The sequence below is a fragment of the Carlito syrichta genome, unplaced genomic scaffold (assembly GCF_000164805.1).
Source record: "Carlito syrichta isolate Samal-C Ts95f unplaced genomic scaffold, Tarsius_syrichta-2.0.1 Scaffold289800, whole genome shotgun sequence".
Lineage (NCBI taxonomy): Eukaryota > Metazoa > Chordata > Mammalia > Primates > Tarsiidae > Carlito > Carlito syrichta.
In genome coordinates, this window is record NW_007233896.1 from 219,652 (window position 1) to 236,881 (window position 17,230).

Genomic DNA, 17,230 nt, shown 5'->3' on the forward strand with positions numbered 1-17,230 from the left:
AACACTCACTGTGTACCAGGCTCTTTTACATACTGTCTTCATTCTTAGATTCAGAAACCGAAGCTTAGGCAGGTGAAGTCCCTTGCCCCAAATCACACGCTGGGATGCACAGGACTGACTTGGGAACCATGTAGACACCAGCATGCGCCTACTGCCTGCTCACAGAGTGGATTGCAGGAGTAAATGCAATCATCCCTATAAAATGCTTAGCACAGGAGCTGGCACATAGCAAAAGCTTAAATTGTAGCTATTTTAGTTGCCGGTGAAGTCATACTCTTTCCAACTAAAACATTGTACTTCCTCTGCTTTGATGTGGAAGCACCACTCCTAATTTTATCAGTGAACATCTTGTATGGATCTTATCCATGGTTGTATGGCCATGGCCTGCTTGCTTATGGCTTCATGAGTCTCACAAAGTCCCCTCCCATCCACCTCAAGATGGCTCTTAGGGTACCCACACCAGCCCCCCCATAATTATGTTCCCTGGCCCTTCTTGAGTTACTTGATAAAACAATGTGGGAGCCTGGGTGTGTAGACTTGTGTTCTAGGTATTTTTTCTGATAGTTTGGTCATGTCACTGTGTCTTTTGTGGATTATAAGTGGGGTTAAATTTTGAGAATAAGAGCATATGCTAGGAAGAATGATTGGGGAGAACCACCATCTGCTGTGGTCCCTGTGGAGGTCTGGGAGCTACTGGAGAGGCCTTGTGTCAGGAGAGCTGGCCCCACCTCAGGGGACTCAAGTCTAGTTCCCTGGGGGCTGCATGGCAGCTTACACAAACGCAGCAGATTAGACGAGTCTGTGACAAATGAGAGCACGTGTCCAGGAAGGGGGCAGCAGCCGTCCCCTCTTCAGGAACAGCAAACCCTCATGACCACACACGGGTGATCGCCATCCTGTGGAAAATGGGCAGGTGCTCTAAAAGGCCCTTCAGAAAAGAAGAAACATGAATGGCCAGTACATGCAGGAGAATGCCGGTCTCACGGATTGTGACAGAAGTGCAACCTAGAGTGAGAAACCATACCCAGGACTGGGGTTCAGGGAGACAGCTTCTCTCCTTGTTTTTTTTTTGAGTTGGAGTCTCACTCTGTCACCCAGACTGGAGTGCAGTGGCCGCTCCCGGCCACCGCAGCCTCGACCTGCTGGGCTCCAGCGATCCTTCCGCCTCCGCCTTCCAAGTAGCTGGAACTACAGGCGCGCGCTACCACACCCGGCTAGTTTTTAATTTATTGTAGAGATGAGGTCTCGCCAAGTTGCCCAGGCAGGTCTCGAACCCACGGGCTCAGGCAGTTCACTCACCTAAGCCTCCCAAAGGTGCAGGATTACAGGCTGAACCACTGAGCCCGGCTACTCTCCTCCTTGTAATTGGGAGTGTTAATGGACAGGGTTGTTCTGGAAAGCACTGTGGCAGGGTCTGTCAAAGCTAAAACTAGGCAGGTCCTTTGATCTAGAATTTTCTTTTCTTGAAATTAGCCTTTTAAATTTTAAAAAGGACTGTTAGGAAAAAATATTGGCTACAGCATTGTTTATATAAGTGAGAAATAGGAAACCATCCAAGTGTTTATCAATAAGGCAACACTGACATCTAGGACATCCTATACTGGATTTTTTTTTTTTTTTAGATTAGAAAATTTAGTTTATTTAGAAGATAATTAGAGAGAGAGAGAGAAAAGGGTTTCACCTCCCCAAGGTAGGGTAGGGCACCAAAACCAGGAAATACGGCCCGGCCATAGCTCAAAGAGCACATGGCCACACCATAGCTTAGCAAAGCAATGGCCACAGTCTGTACTGAAATGTTATTCATCTTTAAACAATAATGTAACTTGTATGTACTGATATGAAAAGATGTCCAACTTTTATGATGAGAAAAAAACTAAAATTGTGTTACATTTGATCTTTCTAAAAGATGTTTATACCTACAATAAAATAAATTATGTACACACGGACAAAATTCTGGTTCTTCCTTCAGCTTAACGATTTTACTAAAAATGTTTGCATGGATTATAACTTTTTTTTTTGAGTCGGAATCTCACACTGTCACCCAGGCTAGAGTGCAGTGGTACACTCACAGCCACCACAGCCCCACCTGCTGGGCTCAGGCGATCCTTCCGCCTCACCCTCCAAGTAGCTGGAAACTACAGGTGTGTGCCACCATACCCAGCTAATTTTTTAAATTTATTGTAGAGATGGGGTCTTGCCAAGTTGCCCAGGCTGGTCTCGCACCCGTGGGCTCAGGCAATTCTCTCACCTTGGCCTCCCGAAGTGTTGGGATTATAGGCTTGAGCCACTGCCCCTGGGGTTTGGAATTTTTAAAGTTGGAAAATCAGACTAAATTAATAACAATCTAAATTATACATGTAAAGACAGTCTAGCTTTACATATTTTAAAAAGAAATTTTTTGAGTTGGAGTCTCACTCTGTCGCCCAGACTGGAGTGCAATGTGGCACGCTCCTAGTCACTGCAGCTTCAACCTGCTGGGTTCAGGCAATCCTTCCACCTCAACCTTCCAAGTAGCCGGAACTACAGGTGTGTACTACCATGCCCAGCTAATTTTTTCCTTTACTATAGAGAAGAGTTCTCACCATGTTGTCCAGGCTGGTCTCAAACCTGTGGGCTCAGGCAATCCTCTCACCTCACCCTCCCAAAGTGCTGGGATTATAGGCTTAAACCTCCATGCCCAGCCGTATATATTTAAAAATTTATAAATGCTTTACTAAATTTCCAAGTGAGAGTACATATCTAATTAATTGACTAGTCAATCAACTTCTAAATAGATAAGCACTTGTTTTGAACATGTCCTTTTTGTTAACATTTTTTAAATTTGCAGTTATTTTTTTTTTCTTTATTTGCTGGCAAATTCTTTATTGAGACTGTAAATGTACATAAAATAACCAAATGATCAAAAATGCTACAATTGTAGATTCCACATTGATGAAGCTTTATACTATAGTTAATCACTGGAATTTTACAAAATCATGTGCTATGGAGGGAATTATTTCACAATGAACCCCAGGTGGTTTGGCTATTGTTCAGAAGTCTTCTTCCTCATTTCTACTTCAGCATTTTACATGCTCAAACATTGTATACTTAGGAATCTACTCAACATAGCAAAATAGTACAACTGTACTGTTTGAGCTCTCTAGGCCTGTTTTATCTCTTGTCAAGTGGGGAATCACCATGTATATCATAAGCAGCATCTCTAAATCTGTCTCATGACTCTTTTAACTGGCTCACTTTCTGGAAATGATGTCCATGTGCCTGCTGCTTGAGTCACTGGTTCTGTGTGGCTAACATGATGCCATGTGTTATGGCCTCAAATGATTAAAAAATATAAAAATGGAGACTGGGCACAGTGGTTCATGCCTGTAATCCAGACACTTTGGGAGGTGGAAGCGAGAGGATTGCCTGAGCCCAGGAGTTTGAGACCATCCTGGGCAACTTGGCAAGACCTTGTCTCTACAGTAAGTCAAAAAATTAGCTGGGCGTGGTGGTGCACACCTGTAGTTCCAGCTACTTGAAAGGCTGAGGCAGAAGACTCATCTGAGCCCAGCAGGTCGAGGCTGCGTTGGCCTTGAGCATGCCACTGCCTTCCAGCCTGGGTGACAGAGTGAGTCTCCAACTCAGAAAACAAAAATATATAAAAATGGGTACATGTGGGTGGTGGAGGCATCACTCAAAACCACCTGGTTTGACTGCCTGCGGCGTTTTCACGGCTAAACTGAATCCCTGTAATTGTGCATGAATTCGATAGCTATTCAGCAAGAATCAAGTGTGTGCTAGGCACCATACTGGGGCTTTAAAATTTCATTTCACCTTTCCCCAGCAGGCTCAGTGTTTTCACCCTCTTTGTACAATCAAGAGAACTCAGAAGATGAGGTAGGTTGCTAGTCACACTAGATAAAGTAGTAGAAACAGGCTTTGAATTCAAGTCTGAGAGGTTCTGAAGCACATATATACCCTTTATACTTATTATCCCTCTTTAGTTTTGTGGAACAAAGATGTTTTTGTATATGACACTGATTATGGGAGAACTGGACATTTCCTTAATTTTTGGATTGAATTCTGAATACTTTAAGAAATATACAAATCAATGGTAGATACTTTGCTGGTGAAATTAGTCTAAATATTTTTTTTTCCTCTTAAAGCAGACTTATATAATTGTGAGTGCTTGTCATTTTTGTTTTTTTTAATTTTTGTAGGAAGTGACCAATCTCACTCCTGGACACTAGTTACAAGCCAAGCCTTAGATACTGCCTGGAGACTAGCAAAGGGCTCCGTGACATTGGCAGTTTCATTTCTGGTGACCACCCTCTGCTACTTCAAGAGACTGCATTTATATGTGGGGCACCAACTGAAATGGTAGGTTGTTATGTCATCTTTAAATTTCAGATATACCCCTGTTATTCCAAGCAGAATTTTGATATTGTTGTTTGTTTTATCTTGCAGGTGGATTGGATATCTGCAGAGAAAATTCAAAAGTAAATCTTTTATTCATACGTTTCTTCATTTTTAAGGTGCAGGGAGGGCTCAAGAAAGAAGAGCAAAAGGCAAATTAACAGGCTTTTATTTTTAATTTGGTCCAGGGAACCTCAGCGTGGAGGCAGAAGTTGATTTACTCAGTTATTGCGCAAGAGAATGGAAAGGAGAAACACCTCGTGCCAAGCTGATGAGGAAGGTGGGTCTGTTTGTGGAGGTTATGGAAGACACAGAATTTGTCAAAATCAGGAAACAGACATTCCTTTCTGCTTTACTAAACCCAGAGATCAGTCAGTACCAAAAAAGTGATGCAAGTAACAATTGTGGCTCTAATTCAAAAGCCAAACACCTGCTTGACATTGGCTTTGGGCCTTCTAGCCAGAGCTCATACCATCGAGGACTTGGGTAAAGTAGGGTATAGTAGGTCTATAATTTCAGGAAACCTGAGCATGGTGCTCTTTTCGACTCTTTCTTGACCAGGCATGCTAAGCATCTTCATGTGCAGTGGAGACTGTCTTGGCAGGAATTAGACACCCTGACATAAAATATTTTGAGTATGTTTAGAAGTCTCCATTGGACCAATCTTGGAAAATATTCCCAGCAGTGCTGCTCAATCTTGTCACTACCAAAAGCAGAAAAAAGGGTAGGGAATGGAGTTACATTTAAAGTACTCCTTAAGAAAGGGACTAGCAGTAGTGGGAAACTGCCTGGGAAGTGGGGGGGGGGGATTGGCAGTTGAGAGTGGGGGGGCGCACCTCATCAACAAGGGTACTTGCGTAATGAATGTTTGTATACCTAACCCTGAATTGTACCCCACATCTTTAAAATAAAAAATTTAAAAGTTAAAAATAAAAAAATAATAAAGTACTCCTTAGTATGGTCTTGAAAGTATATGTATTTTTCACTATGGTATCTTGCATCCATTATGTGCCCAAGTGACCTGTCCTGGCCTAGGATTTATCATCTAAAATTGCAAATCACAGAATTTGATATGTGGCCATATTCATAATTTATCATAGTTTCTGTTGTCCGTGTTAGTTGGGAGGAACACCTCACTGAAAATACGGTGAATTCACTTTCTTTATTCTCTTGTCCAGAGGAATTAGTATACAGTATTTTCTTTTTGTGCTGGTAGGCTTATGAGGAGCTGTTTTGGCGACATCATATTAAATGTGTTCGACAAGTAAAGAGAGATAACTATGATGCTCTAAGATCGGTGCTATTTCAGATATTCAGCCAGGGCATCTCTTTTCCATCCTGGATGAAGGAAAAAGACATTGTTAAGGTATGTCCTCATACTGGAAATGTGGGAAATGCTTTGTTGACGATAACTGCATTTCGGAAGCCCCTGGTCTTTGGGTGGCTTTGCATTTGGGCTCATGGGACTGAGGGAACTTTGAGATGTCTTTTAACCCAGCCCTCTATCGCTCATGTCAGTTTACAAATAAACCTTCTCACAAAGATAGTCATACTCAGTGATGTTTGTTTCTTTTTTATTCTACCGTCTTTTCTTGAGGGGCACCTGTCTTTTATAAGTATGGTAATCTAGTAAAATTTACTTTTTCACACTATAATTATATGAGGCTTAACAAGTACTACATGTGCCGGGCTCGGTGGCTCAGCCTGTAATCCCGCGCCTTTGGGAGGCTGAGGTGAGTGGATTGCCTGAGCCTGCGGGTTCAAGACCCGCCTGGACAGCGAGACCTCATCTCTACAATAAATAAAAAAAATCAACCAGGTGTAGTAGCGCATGCCTGTAATTCCAGCTACTCAGAAGGCTGAGATTGAAGGATCACCGGAGCCCAGCAGGTCGAGGCTGCGGTGGCCAGGAGCGGCCACCTGCACTCCAGTCTGGGCGACAGAGTGAGACTCCAACTCAAAAACAAAACAAAACAAAACAAAAAAAACAAATGCTACATGTGTAACCACCATGCCGAAGATTCTTTTGTATATCTTTATAGTTAATCCTTCTTCCACCCCTAGCCCTGACATCCACAGATCTGTTTTTATCCCTATGGTTTTGCCTTTTCCAGAATGTCATATCAATGTAATCATCCATTATGTAGCTTTTTGAATCTGGCTTCTTTCACTTAGCACTTTCACTTATGGTTGCAATTCACCCGTGAATTCATCTGTGAATTTGTAGTTCATCCACTTTTCTTGTTGAATGGAATTCGCTTACACAAATGTAACGCAGTTCAAGGTCATCCAGATTGTTTCCAGTTTGGGGCAACTATAAATGAAGCAGTTGTAAATATTCTCATACAGGATGTTGTATGAACATTAGTTTTCATTTCTTTTGGGTAAATACTTAGAAGTGAGATTGCCTGGTTGTGTGCTAGGTGTATGTTTAACTTGATAAGAAACTGCTAACCTGTTTTCCAAAGTGGCTCAGCCATTTAGGTTCCCCCCAGCAGTGTATAAAAGTTCTGGGTGGCCACATTTTCACCAGCACTTGCTGTTGTCAAGTTTCTTTTTTATTTTTGGCAGTTCTAGTAGTTGTGAATCAGTATCATTGTGCTCTTAGTTTGCATTCCCCTAATGAGTGATGATGTTGAGCATCTTGTCGTGTGCCTGTTTGCCATCCCTGTTATCTTCTTGGATAAATGTCTGTTCAAATCTTTTGACCATTTTTTATTATTTAGTGCCTAGAGTTCTTTATTCTGAATATAATACTTTGTCAGATATGTGATTTGCAGATACTGTCTCCCAGTTTTTCTTTGGATTGTTTTCTCATTTTCTAAACATGCAAGACAGTACATTCTTGATGAATAACCTGACTTTTTGTTTTGAATGCAGTATGCCTAATCTGAGGACATTTAAGGATGGAGGAGCAAAGGAAAATAAAGAATATGTGTATGTGCTTGCATGTGTGCATATGTGTATGAGTTGTATTTTGGTTTTTGTTTGTTTGTTTTTGAGTTAGAGTCTCACTCTGATGTCCAGGCTGGAGTGTAGTAGCGTGCTCACAGCCACCCCAACGTTGGCCTGCTGGGCTCTGGCACTCCTTCTGTCTCAGCCTTCCAAGTAACCGGAACTACAGGCTTGCACTCATGCCCAGCTAATTTTTTGATTTATTGTAGAGACGAGATCTCACCGTGTTGTCCAGGCAGGTCTCAAACCTGCGGGCTCCCAAAGTGCTGGAGTTGTATTTTCATATATGACTACATGGATTGTTTTTTCTTGGAATCTTTTATTTAATCTTGTTTTTATTCCATTTTATCTAGCAAATGCTTGTCAAATGTATACAGTATGCTTACCCTGCTACTAATTACTGAGGAGAAAGATACAAAAATACAACAGAGGCTAGGCACAGAGGCTCATGCCTGTTATCCCAACACTTTGGGAGACCAGGGAGGGAGGATTGCTTCAGGTCAGGAGTTCAAGATTAGCCTGGCCAATGTAGTGAGAACACATCTCTACAAAAAAAAAAATAAAATATTAGCCCAGTTTTGGTGACAATGTCCATAGTCCTAGCTACTCTGGAGGCTAAGGTGGGAGGATTGCTTGAGCCTAAGAGTTTGAGGCTGAAGTGAGCTGTTATTGTGTCACAGTACTCCAGGCTGGGCAACAGAGGGAGATCCAAGCTCTGAAAGAGAGAGAGAGAGAGAGAGAGAGAGAGAGAGAGGAGAGAGGGAGGGAGGAAAGGAAGGAAGGAGGGAGGGAGGGAGGAAGAGAGAGAGAGAAAAATACAAGCAAACAAATAAATCAGTAACTCTGGGAACAACAAGCTGAGTTGGATGGGAAAATGTACTGGACACCTGTGATGGATTAGATTCTTATATACACCATAATCTTATTTAATCCTAACAAAAATCCTGTAAAATAGACAGTATTATCCTAAACATATATTGGTGCATGAGGCTAAGAGATAAAATAATCCATGGTGGTTAAGTATCTCTCAGCTACTGAATGACAGCTAGGTTTGAACCACAGAGGGCATCATTCTAAAATCTACCTGTCCCCGGATGTGCTATACTGTCCAACATCATTTGGTTAAAGATAAGTTCTAAAGGGCTGTAAAGGCTATACTTAGGATGTTTGGTAAGTATTTTATCCAAAAAGATTGCTTCTGTGGACATAATCCAGTATTTAGGTTTTCATCACTTGTGAAATTGTAAAGTGAGAATATGATCTAAAAAATAATACACAAATCTAAAAAATGACTATGTGCTTTTTCCTTAACTGTTGTTATGGTCTTTTTAAATGAAGATTGCTAAGTGAGATATGATTATATGCTGTGCCATGTTCCAAATTATGTGTAATAAATGTTGAGGTACTAATCAGTGTTGGCATCTACTTCCTTTTCAAGCTTCCTGAAAAACTGCTGTTTTCACAAGGTTGTAATTGGATTCAACAATACAGTTTTGGTCCTGAGAAGTATACAGGTTCAAATGTGTTTGGAAAGTTGCGTAAATGTGTGGAATTATTGAAAACACAGGTGAGTGTTTAGAGGAGAAAAAAAGAAGACTGGAAATAAAAGAGTACATCCCAAATGTAGCCAGTTTTCTCTAATGGCAGGCATAGCACTTTATGTGAGGAAAGGAAGAAATTCAAGCAGAAGTGCTTCTTCTAGTAACTGATGATTTCCTTTCCTTGTCCTTTCTCCAAGTAATGAAGGAGAGGAACATTGTTCTCTGTGATAATTAGGCCTTTTGTAGAGTAAGAGGGTTTCTATGGGCTGACCTGAAACCTTGCCAACCCTATACCTTTATTTCCCCAGAAAAATGCAGTGCAAATTTCAGACAAAGTTTTCCGAAATGCTCTTCTGGAATGTACCCTGTTAATAACTTGGGAGTGGCTTAGATCTATTAACTTGACTAAGAGTTTCTCTGCTTTTTTTTTTCTTTTTTTTTTTTGAGTTGGAGTTGCTCACTCTGCTGCCAGACTGGAGTGCAGTGGCATGCTCACAGCCACTGCAGCCTTGACCTGCTGGGCTCAGGTGATCCTTCCGCCTCAGCCTTCCAAGTAGCTGGAACTACAAGCACATGCCACCACACCCGGCTATTTTTTTTTTTTTAATTGTAGAGATGAGGTCTCACCCAGTTGCCCAGGCTGGTCTTGAACCCCTGGACTCAAGCAGTCCTCTCGCCTTGGACTCCCAAAGTTCTGGGATTACAAACTGAGCTACTGTGCCCAGCCAATCCTGCTTTTTAATAATGACACACCTTTTTGGATGATTGAAATGAATCCTGAGCCTACCACTAGCTGGGTCTTCTTAGGAAATACCGTAACCTTTCTGGCAGTAGTTTTCTTATCTATAGAAGAGAAATATGAATAGTGTATGCCCTATATGATTATTGTGAGGATTCAGTGGCTTAATACATGTAGAGTGCTTTAAACTGTCCATGGTGAGTGTTAAAGAATGCTGGTGCTATGCTCTGAAATACCCTTTGTGTAACCCATTCATCCTAAGAAGTTTTAGAAAACTGACTTGCTTAGTACTTCACCTAGTATGTGGTACTTTTATGAAAAATATTTTATTAAACTAGTTTCTTATTTAAAAAGTCATATATATATATATACACACACACATTTATATGTATACATATGTAAAGTCATATACATATATATATCATCTTAGTTGGCTTGGGCCACTATAACAAAATACCGCAAACTGGGTAGCTTAAACCAAAGGCATTTATTGTTTATAGTTCTGGAGATTGGGAAGTTGAGATTCAGGTGCCAGCAGGGTGGGGTTTTTGGTGAGAGCCATATTCCTGTTTTGTAGACAGCGCCATCTTGCTGTATGTCTTCACATGGTGGAAAGAGAACAAGCTAGCCCTTTGGCCTCTTCTTATGAGGCTGTCAATCCCGTTCATGAGGGTTCCAGGCTCATGACCTAATCACCTCCCAAAGGTCCTACCTGCTAATATGATCACCTTGAAATTAGGGTTTCCATGTATGACTTTTGGGGAGACACAAACATTCAGTCTATTACAGTATGCTTATGGTTAAAAAAAATCAGACAGTGCCAAAAGATGTAAAGTAAGGAATTAAAGTTCCACTTTCTTCTATTCATCTTTGTGTAAGTACATTGTATAAATACTTTAAAAACTATGCAGTGATGGCTGAATGCAGTGACTCATGCCTGTGATCCCAGCACTTTGAGAGGCCAAGGTGAGAGGACTACTTGAGCCCAGGAGTCCAAGACCAGCCTGGGCAACATAGCAAGACCTCAACTCTACAAAAAAAAAAAACTAAAAATAAGCTGGATGTGATGGCACGCTACTTGGAAGCTACTTGGCTCACTACTCAGCTATTTGGAAGGCTGAGGTGGAAGGATCACCTGAGCCCAGGAGGTCGAGGCTGCAGTGAGCCATGATCATGCCATTGTACTCCAACCTGGGCAACAGAGTGAGACCCCCAACTCAAAAAATAAAACTATGCAGTGGTGTGTATACTCACCTTTACCCTACTAAGTTTCACTTTCACATCTATATTTTTAGTGGGCTGAATTTAGTGGAATTAAAGATTATCACAAGAGAGGAAGTATGTGCAACATCCTTTTTTCTGATGCCATTCTGGAATATAAACTTTATGAAGCTTTAAAGTTCATCATGCTGTATCAAGTCACTGAAGTATATGAACAAATGAAGACTAAAAACGTCATTCCCAGTCTTTTTAGACTCCTGTTTTCCAGGGAGACATCATCTGACCCTTTGAGTTTCATGATGAATCACCTGAATTCCATAGGCGACAGCTGTGGACTAGAGCAGGTAAAGGAGGCAGAGGACCCATGTGTGTTGGATTAAGGATGCTGTGCGTGCGACTTGAACACCTTGGTGCTTGGGGTATGCTTTCAGCAGTGACATAGCCAACTGCTTAGAAGTGGTTGGTTGATGTTATCGCCCCTCACTCAAGTGAGGAAAAAAAGAGAATAAACCTTGTTGCTCTGCACTGGTTGCTCGGCGTCTCCCCAGGCCTATGGCCAGAGAGCACCAGTTCTGGGAGCCTTTCTGACCTCTCATGCTGCTTCTCAGATGGTAGCAGGTTCGTTCACCCAGAGGTTACCAGGAAAAATGCAATTGGAAAATGAGATCACTTTAGGGAAGCTTTTGGTTACCTATTGCAGATAAATGTAAGTTAACTGAAACCTTTAAGGTCCAGACAATGCTTTTATCTTGGGAGAAAAGGGTTTCTTTTTTGTTTGCTTTCCTTTCCTAGAGGGTGAACAAAGCTATTTGACATTTTTATATAAATTGATTTTAAATGCTATAAATCTGGGTGGGAAACAATGTGATTTTATTGTGTTTCTTTCTTTTTCATTAACTTTTTAAAATAGTTTTTCCCTTTGCTTTCCTCATGCTAGTCTGGAGAGATGTTCCTACGCGTGTCTTTCCTTCTACACAATAGACTTCTGTTCCTAGCTCTGTGTCCACTCAGCGGCTTCTGGGTGGGTCTGTCAACAAGTAGGTTATTTCATAAGCTGCAGAAGAGCACTTCCCCCGCCACGGTAAGAGGCAGGCATTTGAACGTGTGTGTTTGTGACCTTTCTCTCATCTCATCCCCAGATTGATATGTTTATACTTGGATACTCCCTTGAAGTAAAGATAAAAGTGTTCAGACTGTTCAAGTTTAACTCCAGAGACTTTGAAGTCTGCTACCCAGCGGAGCCTCTCAGGGAGTGGCCAGAGATCTCCCTGCTGACCGAGAATGACCGCCACTACCACATTCCTGTCTTTTAAGTCTGCCTGGGGCAGACAGCCCAGTGCTGGCCAGTGACAGTGGTCACACTTTCAAGTAAAGTATTTCTCTAAAACCAAAGCTAGCATTTCAGCCATGGAAAGAATTAGGACCTTTCTCTCCAGAATTACGGGTACTCTAGATGGAGCAATACACGGATGGTTTTCCTTTATGTTTTAGTGATTTCCTCTGAAGCAGCTACACTGATACTACTGGGGGTTAGTGGTTTGACTTTGTCCATAAGGTTATTTCACATGATGGCAGGCCTTTAAGAGTACAAGGAAGTTTAATGTGGACAACACCAAAAAAGAGGCAAGAAGAAAGCAATTAGAGAAAAACAGCTAAACTGGAGAGAAGAATTTATCTCTGACCTTTACATTTTTCATTAAAAATCTTATCTTGGACTGACTTTGAACCATTATAAACATGGCCTTATTTTATAAGCATTACTTTTTCAGGAATCTTTGTTGTATATTAATTTTCTAGAACCACTTGATTAACTTTAAAATTATATGTGTGTGTATATATACACATATATACGTTTATATATACACACATCTGTATACATGTATAGTTTTATATATACATATATATACATGTAGACATACAAATAACCACTACTTTGTAATGTTGTACAGTCTGTTTTATATCTCTTTACATATTTTGTTGCTGTTGTGTCTGACCAACTTAATCGGTTTTATTTAGATAAAAAGGTAAATTCTGTAGATTAAAGCCACTGAATGACAATTATGGAACTGTCAGAAAAATATTAAACTGTGGTATATTTATTGTGCATTTACATGCATATTTGATATGTGGAATCTCATTATGGTAAGAAGAATAATGTCTCCTCCCTGCCCCCCAAATATGTCTACATCCGAATCCTCCAAGCTTGTGAATATGTTGGGTTGAATGGCAAAGGAGAATTAAGTTGCAGGTGGAACTAAGGTGCTAATCTGTTGACCTTGAAATGGGGAGATTTTTTTCTATACTCTCCAGTGGGCCAGTGTAGTCAGAGTCCTTAAATGTGGAAGAGGGAATTAAAAGAATGTGAGTAAGAGGGAAATGTGAGATACAGAACTGTCAGGCAGAGATACACCATTGCTGGTCGTGAAGATGGAGGAAGGGGCCGTGAGCCAAGGAGTACAGGCAGCCTCTCAAACTAGGAGAGAAAAGGCAAGGAATCACATCTTCCCTAGCACCTCCAGAAGGAACACAGCCCTGCTGCCACCTTGATTTTAGCCCAGCGAATCCTGTGTCAGACCTCTATAGAACCGTAAGATGATAGATGTGTGTAAACCACTAAGTTTGAGGCATTGTGTTATAGCAACAGAAAACGAATATTCTCAGGCCGACAAATTTTTGGTTGTCTTCATTTTGGAAGTATTTTTCTAGTTTACTTTGGCAGTTTTCATTCTGGAGGTACTTTGCCAATCTCTTTTGAGTTTCAATATATATGAAATAATTTTTAAAATCTTGCTAAAGGTGATATCACCTCAGAGTCACAAGTCCCTTCCTAAGAGTGAGTTATTTCACAAGATAGTTGGCGCTGACATTTTCCCATATGTTCATACTATTTCTACAATAAATAAAAAAGAGGTATGTTAAATGCTAAGTTGCATGAAATTAGCGTTCCTGTGCTTTTGCAATGGGGATGATCAGTGTGTATACTATAAAGCCGATGTCTCATAGTGAGTTGTTCCCACTGTCATTTCGTTTCCTGGTTGAAGAACTCAGCCACACAAAACAAGAGTTCTTTTTTTTTTTTGAGTTGGAGTCTCACTCTGTCGCCCAGACTGGAGTGCAGTGGCTGCTCCCGGCCACCACAGCCTCGACCTGCTGGGCTCCGGTGATCTTTCTGCCTCAGCCTTCCAAGTAACTGGAACTACAGGTGCACGCTAACACACCTGGCTAATTTTTTTATTTATTGTAGAGATGAGGTCTCATCAAGTAGCCCAATGGGTCTCAAACCCGTGGGCTCAGGCAGTCCACTCACCTCAGCCTCACAAGGCGCAGGATTACAGGCTGAGCCACCGAGCCTGGCTTACAAGAGTTCTCAATTGGCCTCTATAGCCCCTTCCTTCTTGGAAACATCTGTGGTTTTGCATAACCCCTGCCATTTAATTGACATTGCTAGAATTTTCCTCTTGATATGGTACTATGACTTTGGAAGCATGAACTCTGCCCTTTCTGTTCACAAGCAGACATGGCAGGCTGCTAAGATTTATAGAATTGCTGCTCCAAAATTTTGGTTCCACAGCTGTCCAGGGACCTACCTGGCATTTGTATATTACAACTCACCTTGGGTCTCCTTATCTCGTGTAATGATTTTCACATCAATCCAGGACTGAAAGGAAAAACATTTTCCCTGGGATTGGCAGCCTGTGACTCTGTGATGTCAATGAACCCATGATGCTTATCCTAACTGTGTGTTGGGAGGGAGGGTGGCAGCAGCAGGAATTCTTTAAATAGAGAACCAAATTGTGAAAAAGGACATTTTAATACAGTGTAAGTGAAAAGGAAGAAGATATTTAAATAGTTGCTATGTTTCAAGAAGGCATGAAAACAAGTTTTTAGGGAGTAGGTATTGGGTGTTGTTTTGCCTTTATTCAGCTGTGTAATGAATATAACAAACTAAGTAGCCCAAAGGCACTGCATATAAATTAGCACCACTTTTCAATGCCGACAATAAATTGGAGGTGAACTTCCTGTGTGATGCCAACATTTAAATGTCTTTCTAACCTTAGATCTTTTAAATGATGAGAGAACGATAGCAAAAGTGAAATTATAATGCCCTTGTCCTTTTCTGATTTTAGAGTAAGTTTCTTAAATTTTGCCTATATGTGTTCATACTGAGCAGTTGTATAAATATTAATACAAGACTGACTTTTATTGTGGTAAAATATGCATAACATTAAATTGACCATGTTAACCATTTTAAGCGTACGGTTCAGTGGCATTAAGTATATTCACATTGTTGTGCGACCCTCACCACTACCCATCCTTAGAACTTTTTTTGATCTTCAAGACTAACTTTATCCATGAAAGGCAACTTAATAATTCCTCACCTGGTGCCTGAGTTTCTTTTACTTTTCATGCTATCTTTCTATCATACCCTTCTAATCTGAGTATTTCCTTTAGGCTTAAGAGATCCTCAGTGGAGAAGTACAATATAAGGGGGTTTAGATAACCAAATGGATTAGGAAAATTGTGTTTATCGCCAAAGTAACGCAATACCTATGGATAGCTTCTGCATTCAACTTGGGAACACTCTCATTTGGAAGTGCCCAAGAAACTCTTATTTCAGAGCCACCCCAATAACTTGGATTTCTTGGATGTGGGTCTTCATGGTCTTAAACTAGCGTCATGTCCCGAAGGAGAATTTGACAAAAGCCCCCAGGGCCTCCTCTAGGGTACCCCCAGACTGAGCTGGTGGAGGATGGGCCCAGTCTCCAGAAGAGAAGACCAGCCCAGATCAGAGGGCATCTACATTAATTTTCCCGGGACTTTCTTGCAAATGAAATTTGGATGGAAATGTTTGTTATTCTCAATCAGATGATTTTCTCCTATTTTAGTGAGACCAAAGAAAGACAATTTTAATTCTGTCCAAACTGGTCTTAGGAATGGAAAAAATACATAACTTTTCTGAATACCTTGGAAATGTTGGAATTCCACATCAAAGTATGTAAATGTTTTTAATTAATAACTAACCCAATATATGAAAATCTATGCAAACATGAATAAAGAGATGATCAGTTTCAGAATTAGCAGCAGTTTTCTCTTAAATGGTGAGTTCCTAAAGCTTCCGATTCTTTTTACAAGTGTATTTCACATTGCTTAACAAAACTAGTTACTGTGTAAAATAAAGGATATGTATATTATATGCATTTTCATGGAGCTGAAACATTTATAGGGTTGCTTGCCATCTTTGAATATTCTTTAATTTTATTAAACTTTTATTGGTTAAATGTAGGTATGCTTTTCTCTCTAGCCATTCACATTTTATAAGTTTTATTTTAATTAATTTTAATTGGCAAATAATTTAGCCATTCACATGCCTTCAGATCCTATTTTTATCACAAGGTCTGTTTTATAGCTAGACAAAATTAAGTGGGTCCAAACCATACAACCACTTCTATGTTATTTGTTAAAAATAATGGATCTTGGCCGGGCTTATTGGTCAGTCTGTAATCCCAGCACTTTGGGAGACTGAGGCGAGTGGATTGCCTGAGCCTGTGGGTTAGAGACCAGCCTGGGCAACTTGGCGAGACCTCATCTCTACAATAAGTCAAAAAAATTAGCTGGGCATGGTAGCACGTGCCTATAGTTCCGGCTACTTGGAAGGCTGAGGTGGAAGGATCACCGGAGTCCAGCAGGTCGAGGCTGCAGTGGCCAGGAGCGTGCCACTGCACTCCAGTCTGGGCGACAGAGTGATACTCCAACTCAAAAAATAAAAATAAGAAAAATAATGGATCTTTGAATTCACTTTTGTTGTAATCCCATCATATTCCTTTAGGCTCAAAAGAAAGAAAGAAAGCTCTTCTAGATTATATTTTAGCTTAATATCAACATGGTTTATAAGAGAATGGAAAAGCCATCACCTCACATGTTTCAGCCACCCTAGGCTCTGCAGAACTGCTGAAGTGCACACCATATCTCTGCACATGAGCTTGTGGAATGTGTTGAGGAGACTTGAGCTCTGTATAGAATCATTGGCCCAAGAGCCAGGGTGGAGGAGGGCTGGATGAGTGGACAGCACAAGGAAGGGTAAAGTTACATTCTTAGCTGCTATCTGGAAAAATACCACTCTTTCTTTAAAAATCACATTCCTGGTTGGGCTCGGTGGCTCAGCCTGTAATTCCAGAACTTTGGGAGGCCAAGGCAAGTAGATTGCCAGTGGGTTCAAGACCAGCCCGGGCAACTTGGTGAGACCTCGTCTCTACAATAAATCAAAAGTTAGTCAGGTGTGTAGTTCCGGCTACTTGGCTGAGGCAGAAGGATCGCTGGACCCAGCTGGGGTGGCCATAAGCGTGCCATTGCACTCCAGCCTGGGCGACAGAGTGAGACT

The 17,230-nt window shown here is 41.0% G+C and overlaps 1 protein-coding gene across 1 annotated transcript; it reads left to right on the plus strand.

Annotated features, from left to right (window-relative positions):
• Nucleotides 1–4,197: 4,197 nt before the first annotated feature.
• Nucleotides 4,198–12,955, plus strand: FAM105A (family with sequence similarity 105 member A). Its single transcript, XM_021710559.1, has 7 exons — nucleotides 4,198–4,359; nucleotides 4,447–4,478; nucleotides 4,584–4,675; nucleotides 5,612–5,761; nucleotides 8,789–8,917; nucleotides 10,926–11,195; nucleotides 11,991–12,955. The coding sequence occupies exons 3-7, from the start codon at nucleotides 4,667–4,669 to the stop codon at nucleotides 12,162–12,164; spliced, it is 732 nt and encodes a 243-aa protein (XP_021566234.1). The 5' UTR covers nucleotides 4,198–4,359; nucleotides 4,447–4,478; nucleotides 4,584–4,666; the 3' UTR covers nucleotides 12,165–12,955.
• The last annotated feature ends 4,275 nt before the right edge of the window (nucleotides 12,956–17,230 follow it).